The sequence below is a fragment of the Leptopilina boulardi genome, unplaced genomic scaffold (assembly GCF_019393585.1).
Source record: "Leptopilina boulardi isolate dan_hultmark-lab unplaced genomic scaffold, ZJU_Lbou_2.1 LbouV2_202, whole genome shotgun sequence".
Lineage (NCBI taxonomy): Eukaryota > Metazoa > Arthropoda > Insecta > Hymenoptera > Figitidae > Leptopilina > Leptopilina boulardi.
In genome coordinates this window covers 956,527-969,197 of record NW_026137755.1, presented here as the reverse complement: position 1 = coordinate 969,197, position 12,671 = coordinate 956,527, and the positions used below count along the sequence as shown (strand labels likewise).

The 12,671-nt window shown below is 25.5% G+C and overlaps 2 protein-coding genes across 2 annotated transcripts; both read right to left on the bottom strand.

The window, feature by feature from the left end:
• Nucleotides 1-605: 605 nt before the first annotated feature.
• On the bottom strand, nucleotides 606-9,784 carry LOC127278424 (protein spaetzle 3). The gene is made up of 7 exons (XM_051300155.1): nucleotides 9,350-9,784; nucleotides 6,310-7,272; nucleotides 4,744-4,990; nucleotides 1,621-1,745; nucleotides 1,238-1,501; nucleotides 1,032-1,157; nucleotides 606-958 (listed from the first exon to the last, which is right to left on the bottom strand). Exons 2-7 carry the CDS (start codon nucleotides 6,975-6,977, stop codon nucleotides 769-771), a joined length of 1,620 nt encoding a protein of 539 aa, XP_051156112.1. The 5' UTR covers nucleotides 6,978-7,272; nucleotides 9,350-9,784; the 3' UTR covers nucleotides 606-768.
• A 520-nt stretch (nucleotides 9,785-10,304) lies between these two features.
• On the bottom strand, nucleotides 10,305-10,715 carry LOC127278451 (retinal rod rhodopsin-sensitive cGMP 3',5'-cyclic phosphodiesterase subunit delta-like). Its single transcript, XM_051300184.1, has one exon. The coding sequence runs from the start codon at nucleotides 10,713-10,715 to the stop codon at nucleotides 10,305-10,307; it is 411 nt and encodes a 136-aa protein (XP_051156141.1).
• Between the last annotated feature and the right edge of the window lie 1,956 nt (nucleotides 10,716-12,671).

Below are 12,671 nucleotides of genomic sequence, written 5' to 3'. Positions count from 1 at the left end.
AATTTTCGTGCGTGATATTATCCTTTGTAACAAATAATGAATTTATAGATATTTTATTTTTTTTTTGTAAATAACTTTTATCTAAATAATAGACTTGCATAAATATCGTATAACTAATTCTTAAGCTTAATATAACTTATCATTATCAGAGACTATTTCAATTTTTTATTTTAATTTAAAACAAAGTTTTATTAACATTCTTTTGTTATTTCACAGAGAATGAGATTATTTTCTTATTTTTGATAAGAAGACTATACAATAATATATTTAAATTGAAAAATTTTTCACGCGTCATAAAATTATCTATATATATATTTTTAGTATTTAAAAAAAATGTCTTTGTATTTAAAAATCTTCATTACTGAATGTATTAAGAACTCAAGAATTGTTCGGAAAATTAAACTTCAAAATACACCGCATTCAGAAATATTTCATAGAAAAATAATAGAATTTAGAAGAATTGAAGATAAGTTAGAAATCTTCAGAAATTCTCAATAATTGAAAGAAGCTAAAAGCGAAAATCAACAGAGGTCGGGACTATAACGATAAATGTGACTTGTTCAAACATGAACGAAACAAGTACTGAAAATGAAAAATGGATAAAATAATTATTATCAGATAATAATTTTATTTTCTCGATATAACAATTTTTTTGTTTTATTTTTCAGCTGAAATAAAATGTTTGACACCCTCTATATAGTGGCTTTATAATTTAAAAAATTCTTCAAAAAAAAATGTTTAAGATTCTTTTTTTTTTGTCGCTTCTTATTAATTTCGACTTGTTGTCGATGACAATTTGGCATCAGGATCACATCTACAAACACAACAGCTTGGATAAAGAAACCAATCCATAAATATTCCTTTACAATCATTATCAGGATCATAGGCCAATAATCTGTGCCATTTGTATTTTTGTTCGCATCCACAATCACCTGTGCATCTTCCTGTTTGAGATTTTCTGCAATTTTATATATATTTATTATTTAATTTAAAATTTTTTTTTTATTTAAAATTAAATTATAGATACTAACGAGCACACTTCCTGATGAATAGCTTGCTCGAAATGTTGTGTGTTTACAATTGCACGAACTTTTCCTGCACTATTTGTCGACCAATAGGGAGTGACAATCTCGACTCTTGACTCACACGCATCAACTCTTTTAGAAATAAAAAAAAAAAAAAACAGACGTATTAAATGTAAAAATGATTTTTTTATACTTAAATATTTATAATATACCGTCCACTTTCGTTGACTGCATGAGTCTTTCCAAAAGATTGTCTGGGACTTCTAATTTTACTAAAATATGAATCTCCCGATCCAGAATGAGGATTTGATTTATCATCTCGTGGACCACCATCAGGAATATCATGATTCAATGAACTTCTTTTTCTTCGACTCTTCGGATCTTTTTTTGGTGGTGAAAATTCGTTCATCTCAAAATCACCATACATTCTTTTCATTAGAGCTTTATTTTCATCTATAAATTGTTCTATTCTCTCTCTGAAATGAATTTGATATAAATATAAAAAATAAATTTTTATATATATTAATAATAATAATAATAAATTTACATATAAATAATTTTATATAATATAAGAAAGCGTGAAATATTAACTTACATGGGATAAGTATTTCCGGCAGTGGGACAAAAAAGTTGATGATTTTTTTTAATACACGGTGCGCCTTTTATCAAATCACCTCGAAGTTCCACGCCCAATGCTACCGAAAGTGCTGTCCACAGTATCTGTGAAATTGAAATATACCTGGAATTAATTATAGATTAAAGTATAAGACCAAATAAAAAATAAATAAAAAAAAAAAAAAATTTAAACGAATTTCCTTATTTGTATATTGGATTCATATATATATTTCAACCTATCGATCAAAGTCAAAAGATATTTTCTTTTATATTTATAAAATGAAATCCTATTTTGCGTAGGACTCGAGAAAAGTTTTCTAAAATAATATTTAAAGTAGATTGAGTAATACATATATAGTTATATATAATGTGTACGTATATAAAAGAAAATGATAAAAACTAAAAATACACATGTTGAGAACGTGAAGAAAATTTTAAATGTCCTTTTTTTATTTATGTTTTATTCCTAAGTTTATTGATGTAAAATTTGTTTAATATAATATTTTCTTGAAGACACGATATGTTATATATTACCTATTTTGTTACCAAATAAATTGTGTAATCGCGCACATAGAAATATAATTTATTTCAAAAATTGGAAAACATAAAGTTTTTTAAAAAAAATTTATTTCACGCAATAATAAGCGTCTAGTATATATGACTCATAAAATCCGAATATCAAATCACTTCAATAAATCGAAGATTCTTAATGAATCTTAAAATCAGGTTCAATATGTATATCCGTAAATAATAATAATTTATTTTCAAAACTTAAAATATAAATAATTTATTTATTTTACAAAAAAAAAATGTAATATAATTTAATATAAAATAATATAACAAAAATTATTATTGAAATTGTGACTTTAAAATTATATTAATAATATAATCAATCTCTTTCAAAAATGCAATATTTAAATTCGATAATCGTTTCATATATTTTCATCGAATGGATTACGCGTGGGCATTATTCAAAACTTAAAAATAATTTTCGGAAGCAAGTCTTTTAAATCGATTTATCTCAGAATAATTAGAATTTCTAAAGCAATTCTTTAAAAAATACAAATTTATTAATTATTATTTTATTATTATTATTATAGTTTAATTTTTGTTCCAAATTTTTATTTACATATGAATGAGATGAACGTCATTCAATTATTCTTTCTATACAATATCAATCTCTAGGACAAATTCATAAAAAAAAAATAAATTATTACCTAACATTTGTCGTCGCAGTTAATTTTCCATTTCTTAAAATAATTCTATTTATAATTTTCTTCAATGCACATTATTTTTTTTCTTTATGGCATTTCGATTCTTTTTTAAAAATTCATTTTGAAAAAAAATATCTATACCCCGCGAGTGTAAATTAGCTAATTGTGTAATAATAGTAATAATAAAAAAAAATCAATATCTCGTTTGGCTGTTATTACTATCATCTTCTGATTTTATTACCCTTCTCTTCATAAAGGCGCAGATATTGTGCAAATATATACTTGTAACGCACATATTGAATATCCTTTCCACTTCAGAGGCAATATAAATACTTTTTACTCCTCAGTAATTTTATATCATTATCATCTGATTATCTACTTTCTTGAAAAATTTTTGTTACCCACAATTTCTCATGGCAATGCTTTGTTTATTTATGTATAATAAAAACAAAAAATTTATATATATAAATATAAAAACAAGGGATTAATTGATCATAAACGCCTGGGCTGTGATTTAATGGCCCATTTCGTGCAATTTAAACAGGTGCAAAAAAAATTAAAGTTTGTTAACTTGATTTAAAAGTATTAAAAAAAAAGTCTTGTCGAATTTATAACCAGGAAACAAGGTAAACATACATATAATTGTGATTTAAGATTCTTTTAATTTTTTTAACTTTTATTATACATACTATTCTTTGGGGAAAATTTTATTCTTATGAAACATAACGTGTACCATAAAATTGTATATATATTTGAAATAAAAATAAAAAAAAAAAAAAAACGTAAATGGAAGATTTTTCACTATTTTTTAATTATTTTTGATATATAATATCAAAAAGAAATTGTAACGAGATTTTTTTCAGTCATCAATGAAATGCGACGAAATTGTATATATATTTTATTTTTTAGATTATCACACATATACAACCAGTTCAATGTCAATTTATATGACGAATCCTTTCACTACAATTCTGTAATGCTCATTTTCTAAGTTAAAATGTTCCATTGACACTTAATTGCCAAGCAGAATTACAAAGAATATAATATTGTGAAATGTTAAACGACCATATTAAGTTCGATTTTAAAATTCTTTGCGTAAATAAAAATATTATTTTAATGTCTTTTACATATGTATCATTATTTTTTTTTCCACACTTCATTGGATGGAAAAAATATAATATAATAAAGGGATAAATTTTTATTACACTAATTTGCATTCTATGAAAAAATAATGTAAAATAATTTTTTTTGTGAAGAAATAAAAAGTTGTTTTTTTTTGTAAAAGTAATAATTAAAGAAACATAACTAAAAATATTTGAATTTGGTGCTTGGGACAAATGTGTCTTAATTTCTTATCCCATGCAATGCATTTGTTTTTAATCTAAATTCTGATCTATTTAAGTGTTCAATGATCAAACATTCTCTTGAGGTGGGGGCAACAAGGACATAACACTAAAGTGAAATTTACAGTTCAAGAGGTTACTATCTCAATGCCATTATGCGAATAACCATTGTATTATGAAAGTCACAAATAATTATGAAAGAAAATCGTTTCAAAAAATAGAAATAATTGACAAAAAAAAATTGCCAATATAAAAAAAAAATGGTAAAAACAAATTTTTTTTCTATTTATAATTTAAAAAAAGAGATTTTTTCAATTTAGTAGAATTTTTGTAATACAAAACGAAATCACGTAATATTTTTTATATTTTATTTTCGAAAAAGAAAATTTTTTTTTAAATATTTAAATATAAGAATCGAGAGCAAAAGTAGGCACTTTCTCCTCTTAAAATATTTTTACATCGTTTTAAAATACGGTTTTGACATAAACGTTTGAAATTTTTGTATTTAAAAATTGTATTTGTAAAAATAATAATTAAATTACTTACTGGTATTTGTACTAAAGTTCCATTATTTAATTGTGGATAAGAATAAAGTGGAACGACGGGTACCGATCCATTTTTCAAAAAAATTGGTCCCTGAATTGGCGTCACGTGTGCGTCACTTGGAATTTCTGGATTTTCATCGTCATAATAATCAAAATCATCATCATCATCATCGTCGTAATCAAGAACTGCATGAACTGTCGTTTTTGCACCTGAACCCGTAAAAGATCCACTATTCACTCTAGTGTACCTAAAAATTTTTATTTATTTATCAAAAATATTATTAATAATTGAATAAATCTAGAAAATGATAAAATAAATTTTTAAAAAATTATTACTTAAAAGAATTTTTAATTTTATTTTTTTAATTATAAAATTATAAATTGTTAATAATTTATAATAGTATTTATGATAATGTGAACATTATATAGTATATAATTTAACAGGCAATTTATCCTTTTTCAACAAAATTTGAATTGAATTAATAAATTCTTTTCGACGTTCTGACCATGACTTCGAGGCGCCAGATAAAATATTATGCCAAGATCAGAAATGAAAAAAAGTGAATTTTTTATTTTTGCGATAAATTCTTTAATAGAAATTGTTATTGCACTTCTTTAAATAAAAATATTCTTTTAAGAAACCTTTTTTTGTGTGAATTAAAAAAAATACGATTTTAGTAATTAAATACAACTTAATTAAAATCGTTATAGGGTAGAGCGTATAAAAAAATTTGAAAACATTTTTTTTTTTTGTTCTGTTTGTGAGATTAAATTTTTTTTTTAAAAATAATTTCGGGATTCTATTCCTACGTGATTATTTAACTTCTCCGTTCTATACAGAAAAAAAGGACAATTTCAGCGCGCGGTAAACGACAAACGAGATGATAAAAAAAAATGTAATCTTGTAAAAAAAAATTCGTTGACCTTGCATTCTTTATGATTCAATATTAAATTCACATTTCTTATATTCATTGGCGAAATTTTCTTTCATCTAAAAATAGAAGTTGAAACAATTTTTGAATAATATTTTTGCTAACTCAGATTATTGATATTGAATAACAGAAAAAATTATCAGAATTAAATTATATTGCTACCTAGGAATATAATTAAAATTAAATAATTATTTAATTTTATGATTAGAATTATTTTTTTTTATTCGAAATTTTGAACTAAAATAAAAAAAAAAATTAAGTATTGTCGAAATATGTATAGGTCTTTTTATAATGCTGTACAGGTGTTGAAAATATAAATAAAAAAAGGAGTGGTTATGTGTCGTTGAGGTCACCCAGAGAAGCTACCTGTTGCCGCATCATCAAGGTCTTAAATGAGTCTCAACATTTACATTATCCACCATTTCATCATTGGGTCAATGTTCTGCGCGAGTGCAATTGAAAATCTTCCTGATTTTTTTATTTTTTAATTTCAAAATGAAAAATAAAATTATAATAAAATCGTAATGACAATGTTTCTAAAAATTCTAACGCTTCTAATATTATATAATTTTTTCATACTTTTCTAAAAAAAAAAAAATTTTGGTAATATTAATATTATAAAATAATAAACTCACCCATTTGGTCTTTCAGGATAATTATCCTGCGACGTATCACTGGAATTTGTCACTTGATCCTTTTCAGATTGAAAAGAAATTCGTTGTTGAAGATTAATTTGCTGCCTTTCATGATGATGTAAATCCTGCTGTTGTTGATTATTTTGTTGATTATTTTGTTGATGATTTTGTTGTTGACTTTGTTGCTGATAAATTTGTTGATGCTGTTGATATTGACGATTTTGTTGATCCTTCTGCTGTAATGGCTGATAATGATGTTGAAAACTCGCTTGTTGATGTGTCCTTCGTTGATCCTGTTGTAATTGTGATTTTTTAAAATTCTCATCATACTCTGAATATCTTGTATTTTGAGGTAAATAAGATCTTGACGAAGTGCCTGTAAAAATTTCTTGTCCACGTGATTGTGAATGATAGCGAAATGGTTGTTGCTGTTGTTGCTGGTATCGATTGTAAGGATCATTGCGATATTGTTTGACATTGTCTATAGGAGCCGTTTGGGGTGGCAATGCAGCATTTAGTCGTATATTATTTATAACCGATTGTCCCTCATTACTACCTGAATATAAGAATGGAGTTGGCGTTGCATAAGGTAATGAGAAATTGGCCAGTGCCATTTTCTTCCAAATAGAAATTCTTGATATTTCAAATGGCAAGGTGGTTATATTCATAACACATTCTTATAAGGTATTTGAATTATTGACTATAATATACTTTCCTCAGTCATAAATTCAGACTGAATCACCCTTTTTGGTAAATTTTTTTTTTTTTTTTTTCTAATTTTTCCAAAAGTGTCCCGACGTTTAGATAATTATTTCCTGTCTGTCCATCTTGTGGGAATTTCCCATATTGAAAAAACAATAAAAAGAATTTACAATTCCCCTTTAATGAATTTCAATTATATATATATTATATATTATAAATAATTACAATTAGGCAATGTTATTTCCTTTTCGATTTGAGTATCTGCAAAAAATAAACACTTTTTTTATTTATAAACTATTAAGATTAAAATTTTGTAAAATATTTTTGAGATTTTATAAATCTAATATAGAAAATAATTTTTGGTTTATTTAAGTTCATTTTTTAAAATATATAATAAAATAAAAATGTAAAATAAAATCGAAAATAAGGATAAATTAAACTAATTTTTAAGAGCTGAGGAGTTTAAAAACTTTTTTTTTTTCATGTACCGCATCATTAAGAAGTTTATACTTTCTTCCTTTCTCGCGTTCGATCAGATCTGCTTAAGATTTCTGATGTTATTTCGAAGCCAATCATAATACTAATGAAAGGCATACAAAGACTCTGTCTGTCAATACGTGAGAATTTTTTTTTCTTTTTTTTTACAAGAACTACCTATCAACGAATGAATTTTAAATTTATAAGTCAAAATACTCAAAATTCTCGTGATTATCGTAAATAATTTTTTTTTTCATTGAAAATAAATTTGTTCAAAAATAATCTATTTTAGATTGTAATTTACAGTGTAAATTGCACAACGTGCATATCAATATTCAAAAATTACAAAACAACAAATTCAATTTGAATAGAAATATTTTTACAGCTTTTGAGTTTTTTTATATATTTTTTTTTGCAATTAAATTAATATTAAGAAATAATAATTAAATATAAATTTATCAATTTAGAAAAAAAGAATTTTTTTCCTGCGGAAATAATTTATTATATAGTCAAGAATGGAATAACCTTGGAATCGATATATTTACAGTTTATTCGCAGGTTTATGAAGTGATAAGTGATTTTAATTTCTTGGTCAAAATTGTATTTGCAACGTATGTATAAATCTTCTAAAGGGGAAATTCGATAATGTTAAAAAGCAGTGCAGCCGGGGAACTTTCACTGAAAAAAGAAGGCCTTTTTTCATTAATGAGGCCGCATAACTTGTCACGTAAGGCAGATCGATCGGAAAAAAAAAATTTTTTAAGTCCAATTTTTTTTCACTTTTTCTATATATATTGACAATAAATCTAAGAAACTTTATAGAGTATATAAAATACAAAATGAAGATAAAAATTATTTGTTCTGTAATCCTAATTTTTATAAATTTTTATTTATATATTTTAATTTCGTGTATCAATTTTTCATGTTATTTCAAATCGTTATATTTACATTAATTTTTCAGACACGTTTCTTTTTTCTTGGTAAATTAACTTAATATCGACAATTAGGTTTTCATTGAACGTTCGGTTTAGTGTGAACGGAATAAAAATGGATATTATCTCTTTTAATGAACATGTCAGAAAATGTTGTGTCAATGAGGTCGCAACTCAATCACGTGCACGTTTCTCACAAAGTAGATATTATGTGCACGACATTATTGGTTTAAAAAATTACCAATTTTGACGACTTTACTATAAAAAAAAAAAATTAATTTTTTACGATTCTCTTTTTTTTAGCAGCAATTATATTATTTATAGTTTTTTGTAATTGTAAAATTTAATTGTTTTTTTAAACTATTTAGATTGTTAAATTAATAAAATAAAAAAATGAAATAAATTTGACAGAATAAGAAAAATTTCTTTAAAATCATTTCAATTAAAAATGAAGAATAATATGCAAATACCATTAAGTAAAAAAAAAAGTTTATCTGATAATTCGTTAATTACAGATCGCGCAACCTTTTGTGACTGTTAAAAAAAAAAAAATTTTAATAATATTTAATTATAGCGCGTGAAACTAACGTGCAATTATCAATTTTTTTATATTTGAATATTAAAACATCGAGTAAATGCAAATATATCTGTCACTGAATCAGTAAAATGAGATTAAAAATCTAAATATGTAATTTATTTATCAATTCTGTTAAATAATTTAACGATTTAACTGCGTATAAAATTTTCCGAAAATAAAAATTTACTAAAATCACTAAATTTGAAAGATAACAAATTGCGTGCAATATTGACTATAATTGTTACACATTAATAATGCCACAAGAAAAGTAATTCACATTCAAAATTTTATATACGATTTCCATAATAGACCAAAAAAAAAAAAGTCAAAGTAATTTTTTCTTCGAAATTACCTTCAAGTCCTCAACGAAAAAAAAATCGTTCTTCAAAATTTAACTAAGACCAAAAAAAAAAAATTATAGTTGTCTTCAAAACATCAGAAGAATCGTTGCGACAAATCTACGTTAAAAAAAAAAATAAACTTTCACTTTTCGCCACGAACTACTATTTTCGGAACCGGCGAAACATTTAAAAGATTCACGCGGGCTTTTGATGATTTTTTTTTTTCAAATTGACGTGAGCGTGATAAATTAATTTTATCTTATAAAAAATGATTTTTTAAAAAGACAAAGGAAGAAGAAGAAAAAAACTGTTTGAAATCTTTTTGCGATTGTCACCTCGTGAAGAATAATAGTGACCGCATGAGATTCAAAAATTAATAATTTAAGTATCATGAACGCAACGTGTAACGCTTCGTTGGCGAACGTCAACTGAAGGAAGCTGTGGCTATATTGAAAAGGGGATAAAGAAGAAGAAGAGGTGTCCAAGTCGATTGTAGAGAGTGAATGTTCTCTCCTTATTATACACACATATGGATATTTTTTTTTCTTTATTCATTTTTTCTCCTACTCTTTTACGATGACTTGTTATCGTTTGTCTTTTATATTGCTTTTACATGTATAATAGTCAATGTCTCTTTTCTTCCACCTTTTGACAATTACTCCCACCTTTTTTTTTACCACCTTCGCATTGATTCTACCTTATACTTGTTGCATGCAATAAGTGATTTCGGATTAAATCCAGACACGGAAGTTATATTAATTTAAATAGATTTGAAAAAAAAAACTCAAAATTTCTATCGCTGTAAGAAATAAATGTTTATAATTATTTCAACGTAAAAATTAAATTGTTGGCCCTGAAAAGGGCCGATTGTTTTCAAAAAATATTAATATGAAAGAACCAAAAATAATTTCCAAACGTTATGAAAGAATTGTTGGCCCTGAAAAGGGCCGATTAAATAAAATTTCCTTATTTTCTAAAGAATCTCAATTTATTTATCGAAATAATATAATCCTTGACGGTGAATTTTGTCACCATACTTATTTCTCCGCTAAGTATATCGACGGGTATCCTTACAATTTCCATTGCCGTGACTGTTTTCTCACCAGAATGACTAGATTCGAAGGACCATTTATTTAAATCCTTCCCTTTGAATACCAATTTTTGTTCCATACAAAACCATGGTATTGTTTTAAATGAGGAAAATTTAATTTCCCTAATAATTCCACCGCACGTCACAGGAATTTCGACACGTTGTTCAATTTCGGAAAATGTCATGTCTTCTTGACTCTCCCAAAGTATTTCTTGTGTTTCAACGTCACGAATTCGCATCCACAACACTTGAAAATGTAATGATTCTTGAAGACATTGTGAGTACATTTTGACAGGTATAGGAAATTTTTGAAACACGTCTTGTTAAAGCAAGTCTTAAACTAAAACTAAAACTAAAACTAAAGGGTTGCTTTGAACCACTCCGAAAAGTGTCAAACTCATTAGGGTTTTGCTGGTCACTGCAGGTATAGACCAATGGGCTTAAAGGGAGGAGTAAATTTTGGAAAATTAGCCAAATATGAAGATGATTTTGGGAAAAAGGATCACACCCCCTTTAAGGCTATTGGTCCACTTCAACTACCTGCAAACATAATGGGTCTCCATTAGCTAATCCTTTAGTTTAGCGGTACTTTAGTTTTCATTTTCCTTTTTTTGAGACCTTTAACAAGACCTGTTTCAACAAAACTTTTCCTTTTTGACAAAATGTACTTACAATGTCTTCAAAAATCATTACATTTTCGTGGATTTGGGAAAGTCAAGAAGACATATATGACATTTCCGGATTTTCATTACGTTTGGAAAATTATTTTTTGAAAACAAAACCAATCGGCCCTTTTCAGGGCCAACAAATTTTATTTGCATTGCGGAGCAATTCATTTGGTTTTATAAACATTTTTAATTTTATTTTTAACTAATTTTTTTGTAATTAAATTTTTCCAATTGTCTTATCCTTTTTATTGTTTAAATATTGTATTTTTAAATTCTAAATTCTACACATTCTTTACCAAGATCAGCGATATGTTTCACTAAAACAGCGAAAGTTTTCCCTATTCTGGAGAAATGCAATCGCTATTCCAGGTGCACAGAAAATTATAATTAAAATAAGCTGCAACTATTATTTTAATTCAATTTTGCTTATTTTAATACCAAAATGGATTAAAATAAGCAAAATTGGATTAAAATAATAGTTGCAGCTTATTTTAATACCTTTTAATTTTCTGTGTGAAGATTTTTTTTTGCATGTAATTTGTAATATATTCTAATCCCAATTTTTAAAACTGAAATTATTATAAACAATATCTATATGACTCATGTTTGAGTGACTCTCAAAAATGAACGAATCTTCTCCCTAAAATCCATTTTCTCTGATTTATTGTCAAAATGTTAGTTTAGTAATAAACAATTTTTAAAATTTGAGACATATCTTGTCTGAATATATAAAGTAAAACCCAATGTAGAGACAGGAAACTTGTAAGGCAGCATGATGTTTCCGGTTTAGTGGATGGTACAATTTAAAAATTTTATTGTCTTCAAAAAGGAAAGTGAAATTATTTTCAAAACATTGTTGTGGAAAATTTATTATATTTCTTTTATGTCTGTATATCGTCCACTGGCCCTACCTGCACTATGTCGACTGTCGGCATAATGAGTTAATCTGCTAAGGGATTATCTCAATAGTTATTTACTTACCCCCCGCAGTTAGTTTTGAAAATCAATGTATTCACTTTTTCTTACAATGTATATATATCTCAATAAGGAAATTAATTCCATTAAAACCATACCATTGGGTATTTCATACTTTTAAAAAATATTTAATTTTTTCGATACAAAAAAATTCAAAAATTGTTTTTGGAATTTTTATTTTATGGTTGAATTTTCATTAGGTCCAATATAGGAATTTTGCCTTAACACGTTTTTTTTTATTCATGTACTTTTATAGTTTATCTTCCAAGAACGATCATAGTTTTTCTAAAGCATTGCCAAGTAGTGAATCATGAAAATGCAAAATATCTAGGCCTACCTAACGTGTTCTTGAATTTAAATCCGGCTACGTTTATATGTATTATATACTAAGGTGGGTACCTATGACAAGAAATTGATAACAATATATTTCATTTCAAATTATATTTATCAATAATTTTCATTTTTATATATTAGAAATATAAAATTAGTTTTTAAAAATATAAACGCTTTTTTAATTATGTAAAATGAAATATATGACCTTGAGAATTATACGTTCACCCACGATATACAGGAATTTCCTTATGTATCTCTAAAAAGTCA